The following is a 19,948-nucleotide window of genomic DNA, read 5'->3' as shown; positions in this document are numbered from 1 at the left end:
ACTTAAGCCCACATCATTTAATGTCTTACACCCTAAATATTGTATGTATTCTTAGTATATATTTTGAAGATCAAAATACCCTAAAGACTTTCACTCCTTTCTTCCTCCCTACTATACTCTCTCACGCCACTTTCCACTCCATATTTCCCTAAAATTGATCTTCATTTTCCCTACAAGATTTCAAGTAAAGGTTGCTACTTTAAGCTTGTTTAGGATTGGGTAAGTGCATCTAGCCTAGAATCTACCTTGCATTTTATGGTTTTGCTAGTCTTTTTACATAATCTTATAAGTGTTCTTTTGGGGTTCTTTGGGAAAAAGATGATCAAGGTGAAGGTGGGGCTTTGTGAGCTAGCAAAAGGCTTGTTGGAATAGGAAAAGCTCTTTGAGGTAACCACTATGTCCATCAAAATCTATTTTGTTCACCTATTCTATATATGATGTTCTTGGTGTTGGAAATCCTGAAAATTCTTGTTGTTAGCCTATTTCTTGGATGTATTTTGTTGGTTTTCATCTTGATCTTTTGCCTTGTGTTGTATGATCAATGATATTATGGATTTCCTTATTTTTGGACTCTAAATTGGATGAAATGTGAGTGTATTTGGTCTGATTTTGTATTCTGGAAGTTGGATTTGTTCATGTCTGTTCTCGGTTCTGGAATCTGGAAATTGGGTTGGCCTTGCGGAAGACCCGGACGGCACAATGTAACCCGCGAGGGCGATCCGCAAGGTGGCGACGGTGGTGTCGGGCGGAGGGGAGAGGCCCGTTGAGGGAGACCGTCTCCTCTTTGCGGAGGAGGTCGGCGGAGAGGTGTGCTCCGTTGCGGTGTTCCGTTAGGCCACTGGGAATTGATTTCCAGTGAACGGTTTCTCTGTTGTTGTTGTCTGTTATTCTCCTTTGTTTCTGATCATTGTTGGATTGTTTTGTTGGGTATTTTACTATGTCTTTGGAGTATTTATTCATGTCATTTATTGGGTATTTTATACCTTAGCTTGGAGTATTGATTCATGTCTTTGGTTTCCATTTTTGGTATTCTTGATCTATTGATCCTTTGATTCATTATCTGGGAGTTGGTTGTGTTCATATTTGAGATGAACACTTTGTTTTAGTTGCTTTGAGTGATGTTGGAGTATGAGGTTGTGATGGTGGTTTGGTTGAGGTTGTTGGTGGTTGTTGGCTACTATTGACTGTGCTACTATTGACTGTGCTACTATTGACTTCTGACTTTGGACTTCGGTCCCTGTGATTGGGTTGATTACCCCTGTGATTGGACTTCGGTCCCTGTGATTGGACTGTCGGTCCCTGTGATTGGACTTCGGTCCCTGTGATTGGACTTCGGTCCCTGTGATTGGGCTCATCACCCCTGTGTACCGGTTTTCCGGGTTTGGCTCTTGACCACTGACTTTGGGTTGGTCACCCCTGTGTACCGGTTTTTCCGGGATTGACTCTTGACTCCTGACTTCTGACTATGTGGTTTGACTTGGTTTGGTGGTTGGGTTGACTTGGTTTGGAGGTTGGAGTTGGGGTTCCTTCTTGGTCCGTTTTATGAGCTCTTTATGCTAATTCGGTCGATACCTTATGGATCTCGGTTACGGTTCATTATTGCATTATGCTTTGTTGTTGGCTATTGGCTTTGTTTGACTGAGTCTTGGTTTGTGATTCGTTCAGCTTATTATTGTTGAGTATCGTTTTCAACTACTGAACAGTTCGTTGGTGTTTATATTCTATATGGGTGTGTAAACCTATTTACAAGCTTATGTATATCTATATCTCCTTGCGGGTGTGAATGGTGGTTGCTTAGCATTCTTTTGCTAATGGTTCTTTGTGTGTTTTCCAGGTATGGAGTAGTTATGCGAGAGCGCGCTAGAGCTTTCCTTATGAGGATGTTTAGCCTGTGTGCCTTGAGATATTATTAGTATACTCTGGATTAGTGGTTTGAGTACTTTCGATGATTGTGGTTTATGTTTTGAGAATTTTATCTTGGTTTATATCTATGACAGCTTAGTCCGTTTTATGATTAGCCTGTGCATCTAGGCTGCGATCTTGGTTTCCAACACGTAATAGAGGGGTGCTGGAGCATTGCGATCTTGGTTTCCAACACGTACTACGATCCTTGCGTTTGAGCACACAAACTCGGGATCCGGCGAACTAGAACGTGGGATGAAACGCAGATAGCTTGAAAGAAAGGATGAGATTTGAGATTTGATTTGCACCCCCTACGTGTGAGAGAGAGTCTCTATGCTATACAAGTTACATAGTCATAAAAAGACTCTTGTATATATAGTGGGTCAAATCTTCATTCCAAACCAATGTGGAACAAAAGCTACGTAAACTTATTCCTCACCCCAATTTCATCTCAAATGGGTCTACTTTGAGAACCAATTTGTCATACACCCATTATTCATTTTGAGCGTACAATATATGGACATCTTCGTCTAACTAAGAAGAACTCGAATCCACATTATTGTACCACAAAATGACCACTTAAAATGTCATTTTAGTGCTATTTTTCCAACAATAAACTCCATCTTCCAGATGATAATAGACATAATTTAAATTAATCAACAGTTAAAATTCAATTGTTATTGATTGAGAAAATTATATATATATATATATATATATATATATATATATGCGTTATTTTCTACTATTTTAGGCATCAACTGTTTAATAGTAGTATACCACGTTATTGACCTGAAACTACATGTAGTAGACTTTTAAATAACAATTGAGAGTTAATTCCAGCAATGGTCCTCCGACTATGTTGATTTTCCAAAATTAGTCCCGACTTTTAATTTGGACAATTTAGATCCCTTGACTTTCAAATACTTTTAAAATAAGAAGCAGCAGAAAGGCAGCAACAGACTTTTAAAACTCTTTTTCTAATTAACTTGGAAGACATTTCCCAATCAAAATCAAATAACTTTAATAATCTTTTCTACTAAACTCACAACACCCAAAATACGGAGTATTTTTGAAGTTTGAAAACATTTTTGAAATACTCAAACATACATTTACTATATAAATCTCCGACAAGATTTAAATGAGATAGGGCACGGATGGTGTGAAGCCTTGGACATCTATCAGCAGATAGAAGATCCCAATAGTTGTTTTATGGCAGCTTTTTGGCTTGGCGTTAGCCTAATTGTGGGAAACTTTATGTCGAACTTAATTCTCAAGTTTCTATGTCGAACTTAATTCTCAAGTTTCCCTTCTTTGATGGATCTTTAGAGATGGGCATACCTTCCCCTTGAAGAACTCCCTCACAGTGTGGGTGTATCGTGGTTTTGATAGGGATAGTCAAGTTCCTGTCATCCAGCGTAGTGAGATGCACCGTGTAGCCGGGAGCCTCTACCAAATTAATCTTTAGTGTGGCAACCAAGTCATTCCCATCACGCGTAAATAACTTATGAGGTTTCTCATCAATTATGAACACAAGATCTGCCGGTATAATACCTGGATACTCATCTCCTTTCTCGGAAAACGTAATCTTTGTACCTTTCTTCCAACCGGGTTTGATATTTATGGTTAGGATCTCTTCTACAGGCATTCTTTTGCTACACATAAAATAACAGACAGTCAGCAAATAGAAAGTCATACAAGAAAAACTAACAATCCTTCATCACCTCCCCTCTCTTCCTAAAAGATTATCAGATCTATTAGAGTAGACACCAATAACAGGGCCGGTTTTTTTTATTTGCATTGTCCTGTACTGGTAAATATGTGAGGTCATATCAAAGTATAAATAAACTGCGAATTGAAAAAAATTGCAAAGAGAAAAATATAGAAAAACCTAATTTTAGGCCAATATAATCACAAATACATATACTAACTATTAGGGCCAGGGTTAGGGACCCTCAAAATTTTGGGACCCTGTGCTGTTGCACATCTTGCATGCCCTAAAATTCGGCCCTAACCAGTATAAAATAGAGCCCTAAAATTTGGCCCTGACCAGTATAAAATAGAGCCTCACATTTTGTAGTGAGTTTTACCAACGACACCTAAAACAACAAAGAGAGAGAGAGAGATTATATTGTGTACTATGAGAGGTTTTGGCAATCGCTTGCATTAATTGCCCGCATGAGCAACTCAGTTGGCCGGTTACAAGAAAGAAAGATCAGGAATTAAGTCTCACTCATCACAGTGTGAATCAAGTCTCACCCGTTGTCACAGTGTGAGAGCAACTTTTCAAAGTGAGGGGCTTCATATGCTTACTGCGATATGTCGGGCAGAGATGTGGAGGACCCTTGAAATTAGGGATTCAACATTTTAAGAAGATCACTCACATTAATTGATCTAATAGCTAGATGAAATCACTCACATTCAAATGATGGTTAATCAATGCGAAAGAATGTTTACCTAACACAAGGAATATAATCAACTTAACACTCATGTTTTAATTTGGTCATTGAACATAACTAAACAAATCGAGGATGAATATATGAATATCATGAAAAGCTACTTACCCATTCCCAACAATAATCTCTCTAGAAACCTTAAATTTCTTGGTGGTACCCTTGTAGAGATCTTCAAGACTGCAATGTAATGTCTGTTCTATGGGAGGCGCTTTCCTATGGGCTGATTGGTGCATTGATCCACCACCACCTTCGCCAAAGGAGGAAAACATATGATCACCAAACATACTACCAAACCTTCCATCTCTCATCCCAGGACCACCATCCATTATTCCTCCAAAGGGTCTTAAAATCTCAGAGATCTCGGCAAACATGTCATCAACACTCCTAGGGTTAAACCTGGAAGAAGTTGGTTCTTCTCCACCGAATGTGCCACCACCAGGACCACCACGGATATTCTCCATCTCTGACAAAGTAAGAGTATTATATTTTTTTTCAAAAAGTATTACACTTTTTTTTTTCCTTTTAAGTAAAACACATTTTATTGCTGATTAATATTACATTTTTTAGTATAAGTCCCCTCTCATGGACATTTAATGAGACGATATGACACAAGTTTCTGTGTTACTATATTATTTCCTCCATGATGTCTTAATTGGTTATTTCATTTTAACTTTACATTTTATTTCATACTTGCGCTTAAAGTCTTCTTCCGATACCAGTCCTATTGAAGACTAGAGTAATATAATAGATAAAGTCCCTACTTGGTAAAATAGTTAGCTTATTAGTCATTTTTGATTTATTTGACCATTATTAGCTATTTGAGTTGGTTAAAAAAATCAATATAAGTGTTTGATTAATTAGCTTTTTTTCTAACTCCAAAATGCTAAAATTAAAAAAACTGCTCAAAGCAACTTTTTTAATTAGCTTTTTGAAAAAAAAAATTATACCAAACATTTACTCAAACACCTTTCTATAATCAGTTAATGTTATCAACTAGTCATACCCTTTAATCCAATCACCTAATAACTATTTACCAAACAAGGCCAGAAGGTCACACTTGTGCCAGACCGTCTCATAGATCCTTATTCGTGAGACGGATCGGGTCCGATTAGATCAATATGAAAATGTAATACTTATATTGTAAAAATATAATACTAATCAGAAATAAAGTCTTTATTACTTATAAGAAAAAATGTAATGCTTTTTAAGAAAAATGTAATATTTTTTTTAATGTAAACAGTACTACACTTTTTCTTATACCAATCACCCCTTACTTCCCTTTCCTAGACTTTTTGCTCACATTTGGACCATCAATACTCACTCACTACGAAACATCTTTCACACTAAACAAGTTAAATTTATATACAAATGACAAGAGAAAGTATAATACATGTAAAAATCTAACACAAATTTTTGCGCGCACATACATACACACACATATAAGATCGCGTTCAAATGAGAACGATATGCTCAGGAGAGAACCCAGAACGCATGATATCCTTTCACATATCCAGATCTTACGGATGAAAAATTCTGATTTAAAAAAACGCGGTGGTATTTTCATAAATAATTGAACATCGAAGTGCAAGTAAAATATATTACAAAAATATATACAAGCGCAAGTAGTAGTTTCATATAGTGCACAGTGCAAGTAAAATGTATTACAAGTGCAAGTAAAATGTATTACAGGTGCAAATAAAATGTACACTGAGCATCAATACTAAGTGCACCTAAAGTTATAATTAGTTGCACCGACGTGCACGAATGTTAACAAGGTAAATTACTTGCACTTGTAAGTGAAAATATTTGCATTTGTAATAAGTGATTTTACTTGCACCTTTCACTTGCAAAGGTGCACCAGCTACTTGCACATATAACACATTTACTTGCATCAAAGTTCGTGTTATTTTCAAAAATGTCACCATGTCGTTTTTTTTTAAAAATTATATTTGATTCGTCGATTTGGACACGTAGACGGTTGTGAATGGTTCGTATTTCTCTCGTAGGTGACTGTTATATATATATATATATATAATTTGGATCATATGAGAACAAGCCCAAGAGAAAACTAAGAACCGATCTTAGCCTTGTATTGGAAAAAATCTCACAGTTTTGATGAAATTTTTTTAAATTTTTTAAAGATTTTTATAATTATTGCCAACTTTACTATGCAACTTTTAAAACTATATAGTGCACTTTTCCGAATTATCTAAAATTACACATTATATTAAAAGTGCACTCTATAGTATTAAATATTTCACTTTGTACAATGTGAAACTGTAGTGCATTTCGAGTTTGGATTTTATAGTTTATGACTTAACTTTTTGATTTTACGTTTAGTTTAAAGGTTCACTTTATACTGTTTAGGGTTTAGTATTTACAATTTAGGTTTAACCAACATGGTTGGTGTGGTGGTTCAACACCCTGTCCTTTAAGCATGAGATCCATTTGGCCAATCTCCTACCACTTACCGCGCGTTTGGTTTGAGGGAATTACAATTTCCTTCCTACTTAATTCCAAAGACAATTAAATTCCTTCATTTGGTTGAAAAGAATTGAAATTCCACAGAATTGTAATTCCTTCATTTTCATGGAATTAGAATCCCATGCTCCCCCTCCCCTCCGGGATTTTAATTCCATGAATTTTAGGAAGAATAAAAATAATCATGCGAAAATATTACCCCTCTTTGTTTTTAATCTAAAATTGATGATTGACCTTCCCTTCTAGATTATAGCGTGTATGTTTTTTCAAAATTCTCAAGTATTTAAATTTGATATGTGTACATAGCGTATTTGACTAAATTTTGAAAAACAAATTTTTCATTATACGTGCTGATTGTGGGTGTGTTGTATAATGTTCATTCTGTGCGCCGATCTATGCAACAGTGAACGACGTAAGTAGGGTACTTTGTAATTAGTGAAGACATTTAGTGACAAATCTTTTGTGACACTTTGTAATTTAGTCACAAATAATACACTTTTTGTGAACAAAAAAATAATTCGACACTATTATGTGGGATAATTGTGATAACCTTTTTTTAGTCACTGATAGTATGGTAATTGTGACAAGTAAATATTTGTTATCAGTAAGTTGTCACTATTACTAGAATAATAGTGTTGTAACATACGTTGTCACTATTTGTTGTCACTAAATGTATGTGCATTTTGGCGGCATTATAATTATGGCGGGAACGAATGTAGTTGTGACAAAATATAATGTGGACACAAATATTAATAATTTTTGTGACAAATAGTTGTTGGTCACTCTTGTTTATAATATTTGTGACAACATATTTTGTCAATAAAAATACAATTGGTTAGTACTATTATAAATGACAAACAATTGTGAGAAAAAAATACTATTGTCACTAATACTGTAATTTTTTGTGATAAAATTGTTACAAATATTTGTGACGCTCTATAATTCCGTAACAAAAATTACTAAATTGTGACAATAATTGTGTTGATTTCAAATTTTGTCACTAATTATATTTATGATAATTATGCTGAGTAATTAGTTGTTACTAAGAATGTCATTCCTAGGGATTGCTTGTTCTTTTATTAATATGGTGTCTTTATCTCTAAATTTGATTCAAAATTTATTAAATGAACTGGATGACTACCCTAATACGAATAGTCAATTATTTGTACATTAAGAATCATCCAATGTAGCACAATTTCTATAATATGTTGTATCAAATCAAATATATAATATAAAATAAATTATATATAATAAAAATTTGGTTATGGACCAATTAATCGAATTAGTTAAAGTATAATTTAGTTTGATTGAATAAGCTAAGTAACAATTTCTCAAAATAACAACTCAATTAATTGAATTATTACTCCTAACGACAATCGTCTATTATTTGTACATTAAGAGTTATTCTCTTAGTATAATTTTGGTACAAAATGATTGTATCAAATCAAATATATAATAATAATAATAATAATAATAATAATAATAAAATCAAAAAAAAAAAGTGATGTCGAAAGAATAGAGAAGAAGGGCGTTGAGCTCCCTCATTAAATAAAGGGGAGCTCAACGCCCCCTTATACTGCACATCCAATTCAAATTGGATGTGCAGTAAAATAGAAGCCTCGGACTTCATTATTAATGAAGCCTGAGGCTTCTAAGCATAATTTTTTTTTAAATTAAAAATATTAAAGATGTTTTGGGTATAAATTAATTATTTGTAATTTTTTTGTCACTGATAATCATTTTTGCGTCAAAAAACAATTCTCACAAATAAATATAATTATTGTGACTAAAGTATTGTCACAATAAAATAATTAATTGAAACAATTTTAGTTGTCACTAAATTAATTTTTTGTAATAACATATTAGGTCATAAATTGTTTATTTATTGTGACCACTATTCGTATCACTCAAAAAAATTATTAGTGTATGTAAACATTGTCACAAAATCTTGAGTAATTGTGACAAATTTTCAAAAGTCGTCACTATTACAATAGTGACGGAGGATATAGTGACGACAAGTGACGACTTCAAAAATTGGTCATTAATTTCAATAGTGATCAAAATCAATAGTTTTAGTGACAATTTCTATTGTCACTAAATATGAAATTTCTTGTAGTATGAAATTTCTATTTTCGGTTCAGTCATTAACCGAAAAATTCGGTTCGGTTAATGGTTAAATGAATCTTGAAACTTCGGTTAACGGTTAATTCGGTTCGAAAGGTTGGTTAACCGAATTAACCGAACGGTTAACCGAATTTTTATATATATAAATAAATAATTAAATATAAATACTAAATACTAATTAGATTGAAGATTTGAAGTTATGGATGTTTGAACATTTGAAGTTATAGATGATTTGTATTTTATTTTAATTGAATTTATTATTTTAGATGTTATTTTTAGAATTTTATATTTTAGGTTTAAAAAGTTCGGTTAATCGGTTAACCGATCGATTAACCGAAAAAAATTTCGATTCGGTTAATTCGGTAACACACACTTCGGTTCGGTTAACGGTTAAAGGTTTTAAAATTTCGGTTAATTCGGTTCGGTTAAAGCGACCGAATAACCAAATGTGGATGTTCTGATAAAAAATGACTAAAAGTGAACTGTCGTCTATAACCAAAAATGGAATTAACTCAATCTACGATTTAGGTTTATAATTTAATCGATGTGTAATAAATACCTTCATATTGCGTTTTTATGGCCTCCCACGCCTCTTTTGAGTTTTTTGCATTAACAAGGCAGCGGCCAGCTGATTCGTCAACTGCTAGCAGGATAATCAGGATAATCAGGGAATCCTTCTCCCGATCTTTCTTTGAAGCCTTATCGTTGCGTCCTTTCTCTTTGTACCCTTTTTCCACCAAGTCCCAGAGATCAAAGGATTTAAGCAAATGCTTCATCTTCATGCTCCAGATCATATAATTTCTCCCGTCAAACACTGGAAATGATGATCTGCCAATCAGGGAACTTTTACACAGAACAAACACAGAGGTTAGTATTGGAAACATTAAATGTTCGCGTTGCATAAAAAAATAAATCACAGATCTGATCTCCGATTTTCGAATGACAGCAAATTAACCTAAAATCTTCGAGCACTTTCATAGATTCTGCATTTAGTTTCCATTCGTTCCCTTTCTTCTTTTCTAAAGTTTCGACAACTGTTTTCGCAGTATTTCCTGCAGAACTCGCTGTTGCTGCAAGGGACGCAATGATGGAGATGATGGTCGAGATTGTCACCGGGTCTATCATGTCGGAATGTCGTCTGAGACTGATCGAGGGTGAAGAAGGAAGGAGATAAGGTTAGATCTCCAGAATTTGCTTATTTTTAAAACTATATTTCTTAGTCAAAGTCAATAATGTGTGTAATTTCATAGAAGATTCCACGGGAAAAGTCTTGAGGCATAGCTCTGTGAGTTGCGGAGAAATTGGACAGAATTTTGGTTTTAGATTCCCAGTTACTAGACTTGTTTGGCAGTTCTTATATCGTGGACCGCGGTCCACAACGGTCCCCAAAACGACGTCGTTTTGATTAATGAAACAGACGGAAGAATTCGCGCCACTCACTTTCTTTTCATATATACTACACTTTCTTTTCATATATACTGCACTTTCTTTTCAACANTTAGGTCATAAATTGTTTATTTATTGTGACCACTATTCGTATCACTCAAAAAAATTATTAGTGTATGTAAACATTGTCACAAAATCTTGAGTAATTGTGACAAATTTTCAAAAGTCGTCACTATTACAATAGTGACGGAGGATATAGTGACGACAAGTGACGACTTCAAAAATTGGTCATTAATTTCAATAGTGATCAAAATCAATAGTTTTAGTGACAATTTCTATTGTCACTAAATATGAAATTTCTTGTAGTATGAAATTTCTATTTTCGGTTCAGTCATTAACCGAAAAATTCGGTTCGGTTAATGGTTAAATGAATCTTGAAACTTCGGTTAACGGTTAATTCGGTTCGAAAGGTTGGTTAACCGAATTAACCGAACGGTTAACCGAATTTTTATATATATAAATAAATAATTAAATATAAATACTAAATACTAATTAGATTGAAGATTTGAAGTTATGGATGTTTGAACATTTGAAGTTATAGATGATTTGTATTTTATTTTAATTGAATTTATTATTTTAGATGTTATTTTTAGAATTTTATATTTTAGGTTTAAAAAGTTCGGTTAATCGGTTAACCGATCGATTAACCGAAAAAAATTTCGATTCGGTTAATTCGGTAACACACACTTCGGTTCGGTTAACGGTTAAAGGTTTTAAAATTTCGGTTAATTCGGTTCGGTTAAAGCGACCGAATAACCAAATGTGGATGTTCTGATAAAAAATGACTAAAAGTGAACTGTCGTCTATAACCAAAAATGGAATTAACTCAATCTACGATTTAGGTTTATAATTTAATCGATGTGTAATAAATACCTTCATATTGCGTTTTTATGGCCTCCCACGCCTCTTTTGAGTTTTTTGCATTAACAAGGCAGCGGCCAGCTGATTCGTCAACTGCTAGCAGGATAATCAGGATAATCAGGGAATCCTTCTCCCGATCTTTCTTTGAAGCCTTATCGTTGCGTCCTTTCTCTTTGTACCCTTTTTCCACCAAGTCCCAGAGATCAAAGGATTTAAGCAAATGCTTCATCTTCATGCTCCAGATCATATAATTTCTCCCGTCAAACACTGGAAATGATGATCTGCCAATCAGGGAACTTTTACACAGAACAAACACAGAGGTTAGTATTGGAAACATTAAATGTTCGCGTTGCATAAAAAAATAAATCACAGATCTGATCTCCGATTTTCGAATGACAGCAAATTAACCTAAAATCTTCGAGCACTTTCATAGATTCTGCATTTAGTTTCCATTCGTTCCCTTTCTTCTTTTCTAAAGTTTCGACAACTGTTTTCGCAGTATTTCCTGCAGAACTCGCTGTTGCTGCAAGGGACGCAATGATGGAGATGATGGTCGAGATTGTCACCGGGTCTATCATGTCGGAATGTCGTCTGAGACTGATCGAGGGTGAAGAAGGAAGGAGATAAGGTTAGATCTCCAGAATTTGCTTATTTTTAAAACTATATTTCTTAGTCAAAGTCAATAATGTGTGTAATTTCATAGAAGATTCCACGGGAAAAGTCTTGAGGCATAGCTCTGTGAGTTGCGGAGAAATTGGACAGAATTTTGGTTTTAGATTCCCAGTTACTAGACTTGTTTGGCAGTTCTTATATCGTGGACCGCGGTCCACAACGGTCCCCAAAACGACGTCGTTTTGATTAATGAAACAGACGGAAGAATTCGCGCCACTCACTTTCTTTTCATATATACTACACTTTCTTTTCATATAACTCACTTTCTTTTCATATATACTACACTTTCTTTTCATATATACTGCACTTTCTTTTCAACACAACTGCAGTTCCCTTTCAACACAACTGCATTCTTTTCAACACAACTGCAGTTCCCTTTCAACACAACTGCAGTTACTTCAACACAACTGCAGTTCCCTTTCAACACAACTGCAGTTACTTTTTGATATAACTATAGTTTTTTCAACACAACTGCAGTTACTTTTTGATATAACTATAGTTTAATTCGATAATATACAACTGTAGTTATATCAAAAAGTAACTGCAGTTGTGTTAAAAGGGAACTGCAGTTGTGTTGAAAAGAAAGTGCAGTATATATGAAAAGAAAGTGCAGTATATATAAAAAGAAAGTGAGTGGCGCGAATTCATCCGTCTGTTTCATTAATCAAAACGACGTCGTTTTGGGACCACGGTCCACAATGCATTGTGCACCACGGTCCACGATATAATTTGCGCTTGTTTGGTGAGGCTACATTTTCTATCCATCTAGAAAATGTAGTAGGTTTAAATTTGAAAACTTCCTGTTGCAAGAAGGGAGATGTAGAGAAATTGTTAGCCATATGTCACGGACTTGTTTTCTCCTTTCCCCTAACAATGTCTCATGCGGTCTCGGCTATATTTCCCCTCTAATAGTCAAGTCAGCCTCGTTCTCCCTGGTAAAGTATGCAAAGTAAGTGATAAGATGGTAGGAAATAAGTTAGGCAAGAAGCTAAAAGATACACTTGAAATTAGTAGGGAACTTGTAATACTTCTACACTTTATTCCACACTTGGATGGTTTGTTGGATGATTTACAAATGAATCCCCATTAGAGGTATTTATACCCATTCCACCTCCTCAATGGATGGTGGAGATTGGTTTTATCCTACGGCTAACATTTACTCTCTAGAATCCTCCCTAACACTCTTTATATACATGAGGATTCAAAGTTCTAGAATATTCTAAGGATCTCTACTACCTCTACACTAATGTATATGATTCTAGACCATTCTACTACCTATGCGAACTTATGTACAACTCCCAGAAAACTCCAGAAAAGTGTAGCAAACCTCGGAAAAGTGTCCCATGCGTCTCGGAGAAGTGTAGCAAACATTTGAAATCTACTAGTTGGCGCCTTTTAAAATGGTAGGTGTCCAAAAACTGTCATTTCTTCCTCTCTCTCTCTCTTTTTTTTTTTAATTTAATTAAATTTATTTTTTTGCAACACACCATTGACAAATAGGTAAAAATCATCTCCTTTTAGGTAAAAGAAATATTTCTAATTAGAGCAAGTCCAAAATGCATGTTTTCTCATTGGCAAAACTTGGCTAAGTACTTTTGAGGATCAGTTAAGGTAAGATGATAGAACATCTACCAGAAGACCTATACATATGAATTTGGGGTCAATTGTTGACCTAATTAACATGAACTGAAATGGGGGCTGTTGCACTTGTTTACTGGTGTGAACCAATGAGTTCTTTTTTTTTTAAAAAAGGCGAAGATCATAACAAAAACTTCTAGTGGACTACTAAACAAGGTATGTCGATAGTGAACACAGTCAACTATAAGATGCTACCTTCAACATCTATCGGTGAGATCACTCACAACTTGAGGCCTAGGTAGTAGCTATGTCCTAATTTTGGTATATACATAAATTAATCTCAAAGGTTATTACAACTAAAATCTTGGGAGTCTAAGTTCCTAAAATACATAAGTTAACATCACCAAAATCTATATAAAGATTACACCTAACATTAATTTTTTTTTTTTTTTTTTGGTTTTTAAAAAAAGAATAGACGAGAATTTTCTAGCAAAATTGCAATAAATCTATATAAAAAAATACTTTTGATGGAAGTATTCTTTCTCTATTTGTCATATTTATTATTACAATAAATGTCTTATATTATGGCTTTGTAAGAATAATACTCGGTTTTAAAGATTATAGAAGCAAGGTTTGTCTTTAATTTAAACTTTATATTTTATATATACTTTCTTCAATTTGAAAATGATTGAAAAAATTGAACATATTTTTTTTATCAAATCACGAGATGTCCTGAACATATTCTATAATTATAAGAAGCACTCTTAAATCCGTATCATACTTAAACTAATCTTCATTTGCATTGAACTTATCCAATTAAAGGACAAAGTACTAGCCAGATTGATTTTTACGGTATTCTTTCGTTGACTCAAAGTTGAACAGTATTCTTAACATGATCATCAGCCCACTGCACGTTACTCAGATCAATAATTGAAAAAAACCCAATCATATTTTATCATTAAAAGAACCAAATTCCAATTACAATTTTCTTTTCCAAATTACAACAACATGCGTATGCCTACATATATGACTATATATAAATTGAGTACCGATGAACTGAAAATAGTTTTAATAATTCATAATGTTGGAGGATGAAGCCATTAGGAGAAAAATATCCAATATTGTTTCAAAGTTGTTGTACACACAAAGTTTCGTAGAGATTGGGGTGAAGCTTTGAGGATGTATGATGATGCTTATCATGTTCTAAGAGACATAATTTGTACTTCAACAAGATTGCCTCCAATTCAATGTGTAGTTGAGATCAAGACCATTGCTAAGCAACTAAACTTTAATTGGCAAGCAATGGCAATGGCTGCTGCCTCACTGGCTTATGGTTCTGAAAAGAAAAACAATGAAATTACCCTGGTGTTTGACCTTGGAGGTGGAACTTTTGATGTGTCTGTTATTGAGGTGGGTGATGGCGTGTTTGAGATGTTGTCTACTTCTGGAGATACTCATCTTGGTGGTGATGATTTTGATAAGAGAATTGGTGATTGGCTATCATCAAATTTCAAGGAGGATGATGGTATAGACCTTCTGGAGTTTTTGCTGATGAAGCTAAATGGCCAACAAGAGTTGTTGGAGTTCCAGTCACATTAAATGAAGATCTAAAGAATCAGTTTGTCTCTCTCACTCCCATTCTAAGCTGGACATACAAAACTTGCATGTCCAGCTTACCGAGAGTGTTGGAGGATGAAGCCATTAGGAGAAAAATATCCAAAGGATAGTAGTGTCATTTACTATATATCCATCTTCTTCCCCTGTATATATACAGTTATGCATTTTTGGATTCTATTCTGTAAGTTCTTCTACTGCAATCAATACAATTTTTCCTTTTCCCTTCACTATACGATATACGTGTGTCCATAATCCAACACATAATGATAAATAATAAATCATTCAATTCCTGTGAAGTAGTCTGCAGGCTGCTTATTGGAACACTTTATTTGTATTTTGCGGCGGTGCTCAAGCTCGATGTGGTGCTGCAAACGCCAATAAAATTACAAATGAATTACAAAACTCAAGTTTCTTATAAAATTATCAACTTAAAAATGATTCTCATAATTACAGCATTTACCCACAAAGGACTGAATTTTTTTTAGTGATTAAATTAAATCTTACTTGAAATGACATTGGAATATTTAGGTCATGTTTGGTAAATGGCTGTTTGCTGATTGAGTTGACTGTTTGGGTTAGACTGTATGATTTGTTAATAACATTAGCTGATTGTAAAAAGTTGGCTGATTGGGTTGGCTGTTAGCTGATAGTTGTTTGGTATAATTTTTTTTCTTTCTCAAAAAGCTAATTGAAAATGCTACTTTGAGTAGCCTTTTGAATTTTAGTATTTTAGAGTTACAAAAAACTTATTAACCAAACAACTAACAGTGATCAAATAAGCCAAAATTGGCTGATAGGCTGATTATTTACTAAACAGGGCCTTAGAGGATGGCTGATCAGTCAAAGCCTGATTTATTTGACTAAGTTTAACTGTTTGACTGCTCAAACAACTAATATGATGTGTAGTAAACAATTTTTTTTGGCTTAGCTTATTGATGTCAATAAGTTGAAAATGAAAAAGTTATTTTGGATAGCTTATTGATAACAACTTATTGCATTTTCATTTTAAAAGTCTAATTGTAGTGTTTATATTTATTCAACTTCAAACATTTCCTTAGATGAGATCATCCAAACAAGCATGATGACACAAAATCTACTACATGACTGCACACAATCGACTCTAAAGTCTCCCCCGTCATCCAAGTATGTCTAAGATTAGATTCTGTGCACTCATACTAGCTTGTTTGTGCGTACGTACTCACCTAAGGAAGTGTTCTCATATGATCCATGCTAAAAACTTGACATTATTTAATATGTTAAATGAGCTTTTTAATTAAAATTGTTGACATATATACCTCCTGGTGATCCATGGCCTGGCACCCTATATTCCGGCGGCGGCGGACGGGAGGTTCCTACTAGAGTAGTATACCGGCGATCACTTTTTGGGCTAAACCCTGGGGGTGGCGGTGGAATCGCACTTGCTGCTCCTGCAACAAATTTATTTAACCTCATATCTTATGGAAAAGTATATACCAAAAGATCAAAATATGGTCGGTTTGGTAAAATAGTTAGTCGCTATTAACTAATTTTAGCTTATTTGACTACTATTAGCTATTTGACTTGGTTAACAAAATCAATATAAGTCTTTGGTTAATCAGTTTTCGGTAACTTCAAAATACTAAAATTTTAAAAACTGTTCAAAACAACTTTTTTCAATTAATTTTCTTTAGGAAAAAAATTATAACAAACAACTATCAGCTAACAACTAATTTACTAAACACATTTCTATAATCACTTAATGTTATCAACTAGTCATACCCTCTAACCAAATCAGCTGATACCTATCAGCTAACAACCATTTACCAACCAGAGCTTAATTATAAGAACCAAATGCCCCCAACAAGTCCAAGACCATAAAGGCCTCTTTTTTATAGAGAAAAAAGAATAGAGAAAAGAGGAAATGAAAGGTTTGGGGGTTCAGATGTGCAGTGCTTACCCTCAACTGTAGCATAGAGTCTCCTAGATGTGGCATTTGTAACGCTGAAGCAGAGAAAGGCAGTGATGAGGAGAAGTGAGAAAATTAGAGAAAAGCTCTTCTTAACCATTGTTTTTGATAGATATATAGTTATTAGGGTAAAGAATATATGGGCATCATATATGCAACTTCACCTCCGTTTTATACTAGCTAGGAGAAAGAACCAATAAGCCACTTTTCGGTATGCAAAATGTAAAAATTAGTTAAAAATGGGAATTTGGGAATTAAGTTCAAATTTCATTAGTTAAAAATGGGAACATCTGAATATTCCTAGCCATAGTTGTTGGAATTGTCGATAGTAAACCTGCATAATAATCTTAGTGTACGTTTTGACTACCACTTTCTCCTGAATACTAGATGGTGTGCGTATTTCTGAATACTGGAGCAGTGGGAGGACTATATTGCTTAAAAGCCTACATGCCATCGGAAGATATTCAGTTAGCTAAACTGAATATCCTGAGTTGCCTGACTAAATCACTAATTGACTTAGTTATTTACTTGCACCACAACCACTTAATAATATAATATATTATATCATATTATATATGTGGGAATAAACTTACATATTATTGATTAAGAGTCAAGTTGACTGTTGATTCTTCGACTTCTGGTCTTTGTTTGACCAGGTCTTTTTTTTTTTTTTACAAGGTCTTTTTCGAAGAGCTTATAGGTTAATTTAGATTATAATTAAGCTTCAAACGGTATTTAGTTGAGGCTTCAGATTAAAACCGGGTCAAAATGTAAAAATTAGTTAAAAATGGTAAGGGAATTAAGTTCAAATTTCATTAGTCGTCCATCCAACAATATTGGGTTACAACTTTTCTTACCAGGAAAGAAACAAGAAATTTCGTAGCGCTCACAACGTTTGAATAATTTACAAACACTTATACACCAATATGCACGATGCATACAAACTAAATAAATAATAATAATAATAATAATAATAAAAAGGTGGACCGGTCAGCTGCCGTAAGCGACATCCCAGGTCATGCCTCCCCGATTCATTCTCCTCGGCCCACCTTTTTCGCCACTGAATCAAGCTGAGCCCACCAAGCAAGTTGGCCTATAGCATATGGCCCTATTTGGTAAAATAGTTAGCTTATCATACAATTTTGATTTATTTGACCACTATTAGTTGTTTCACTTGATTAAAAAATTAAATAAGTGTTTGGTTAATCGGACTTTTGTAACTCTAAAATGCTAAAATTCAAAAAGCTGCTCAAAACAACTTTTTCAACTAGCTTTTTGAGAAAAAGAAATTATATCAAACAACTATCAGTTAACAACTAATTAGCTAATGTTATCAACTAATTATACTTTCTAAGCCAATCAGCAAACATTCATTTACCAAACAAGGCCTATATCTCCATCATAATCTTTTTTTTTTTTAAAGATCATAATTTTTAGAAAAAATTAACATTTTGATCCCTCAATTGTTTCATAACTGTCAATGTCATCCTTAGTTTTTAATTTCAACCAATTTGATCCTCAAACTATTTAAAATTACGTCAATTAAACAATTTCAAGGACCAAATTGACGAAATGTTTTTTAGAAAAATGTAAAAGTCACCATTTTGGTTCCTAAAAGTGTTAATTGACGAAATTTTAAACCATTCAAAGATCAAATTAGTTGAAATTGAAAATAAAAAACTACATTAACAATTGGGAAACAATTCAGAGACCGAAATAGTTATTAACTCTAATTTTTATTGAATGTCTAAAATTCAAACTTCCAACTATATATTCTTGAGGGTCGTCCAGGCCAACACGGAAATTTGTTGTTACCCTAACGACTTTTTCTTCTTTATATCCTTTTCCTTTCAATGACTATAAAACTAGGCAAACAGGACATGTCTACATATATCCTCAAGGAAACCAAATCGCAAGAAGACTGCCATGTTCAATTCTACTTTTCGTTTCGTTCTTTTGATGGCATTTCTCTTCCTTTTTTCTTGCACTACTGCTGGACGTGGTAACTACTATACCTTATCTCCTCATTCATTTTTTATTTATTATGAAATTGGAGAACATATCTTCTATAGTTTCTTTCACTCATCAATTATATATATATATAGAAATCTGCTCAAATACGGCTGCGCCTTCCCGTGCAGTCGGTGCTATATACACCACTAGTGTTAATAACAAAATACACCACTAGTGTTAAAGAAAAATGCACAACAATGAAAATGCACAAAAACACCAAAAAAATACACAACACACCCAAAATAATGCAACCATAACTCTCCTACCCCTAATTATGCATTTTGGAAGACTATGTGGTGTATATTTGCATACCAAGTGGTGTATTTTTTGGTGATGCGTAACTAGTTGTGCATATTTGTGTTGTGCATTTTCTAATGTTTGGTGATGTATATTTGTATACCTAGTGGTGCGGTCACACTGACGGCACGTTAAGGTACGACCACTATACCTGAACTCTAAAATATATATATATATTTCTATTCAAATGTAGCAGCGCCTTCCCGTGCGGTCGGTGCGATTTACACCACTCAATGTTAAGAAACGCACCACAATGAAAATGCATAAAAACACCTCATAACTCCCCTGTTTATAATTGTGCATTTCTGAACACTGTGTGGTGTATTTGTTTATACCTAGTGGTGTGTTTTTTGGTGATGTATACCTAATAATGCATATTTGTGTGGTGCATTTCTTAACATTGAGTGTTGCATATATATATATATATATATATATATATATATATATATATATATATATATATATATATATATATATATATATATATATATATATATATATATATATATATATATATATATATATATATATATATATATATATATATATATATATATAT

At 33.8% G+C, this 19,948-nt stretch overlaps 2 protein-coding genes across 2 annotated transcripts; one reads left to right on the top strand and one right to left on the bottom strand.

The window, feature by feature from the left end:
- Positions 1-2,863: 2,863 nt before the first annotated feature.
- Positions 2,864-10,117, bottom strand: LOC116005268 (dnaJ homolog subfamily B member 13-like). Its single transcript, XM_031245530.1, has 4 exons — positions 9,916-10,117; positions 9,520-9,803; positions 4,464-4,818; positions 2,864-3,554 (listed from the first exon to the last, which is right to left on the bottom strand). Exons 1-4 carry the CDS (start codon positions 10,083-10,085, stop codon positions 3,173-3,175), a joined length of 1,191 nt encoding a protein of 396 aa, XP_031101390.1. The 5' UTR covers positions 10,086-10,117; the 3' UTR covers positions 2,864-3,172.
- Positions 10,118-11,692: 1,575 nt separating this feature from the next.
- LOC116005269 (stromal 70 kDa heat shock-related protein, chloroplastic-like) lies at positions 11,693-15,366 on the top strand. Its single transcript, XM_031245531.1, has 3 exons — positions 11,693-11,895; positions 13,242-13,342; positions 14,608-15,366. Exon 3 carries the CDS (start codon positions 14,697-14,699, stop codon positions 15,114-15,116), a length of 420 nt encoding a protein of 139 aa, XP_031101391.1. The 5' UTR covers positions 11,693-11,895; positions 13,242-13,342; positions 14,608-14,696; the 3' UTR covers positions 15,117-15,366.
- Positions 15,367-19,948: the final 4,582 nt, after the last annotated feature.

Source organism: Ipomoea triloba, chromosome 14 (assembly GCF_003576645.1).
Source record: "Ipomoea triloba cultivar NCNSP0323 chromosome 14, ASM357664v1".
Lineage (NCBI taxonomy): Eukaryota > Viridiplantae > Streptophyta > Magnoliopsida > Solanales > Convolvulaceae > Ipomoea > Ipomoea triloba.
The sequence above is the reverse complement of the archived record's forward strand: the minus strand, read 5'-3'. Positions and strand labels throughout refer to the sequence as shown.

What these genes read in the sequence shown, in the direction of transcription:
- LOC116005268 (XM_031245530.1), bottom strand. Translation starts at nt 10,085, where the DNA reads ATGATAGACCCGGTGACAATCTCGACCATCATCTCCATCATTGCGTCC. An exon ending in CATAAAAACGCAATATGAAG is followed by an intron (nt 4,819 to 9,519) that starts GTATTTATTACA and finishes TTACTTTGTCAG; the next exon opens with AGATGGAGAATATCCGTGGT. An exon ending in GAGATTATTGTTGGGAATGG is followed by an intron (nt 3,555 to 4,463) that starts GTAAGTAGCTTT and finishes TTTTATGTGTAG; the next exon opens with CAAAAGAATGCCTGTAGAAG.
- LOC116005269 (XM_031245531.1), top strand. Translation starts at nt 14,697, where the DNA reads ATGTATGATGATGCTTATCATGTTCTAAGAGACATAATTTGTACTTCA.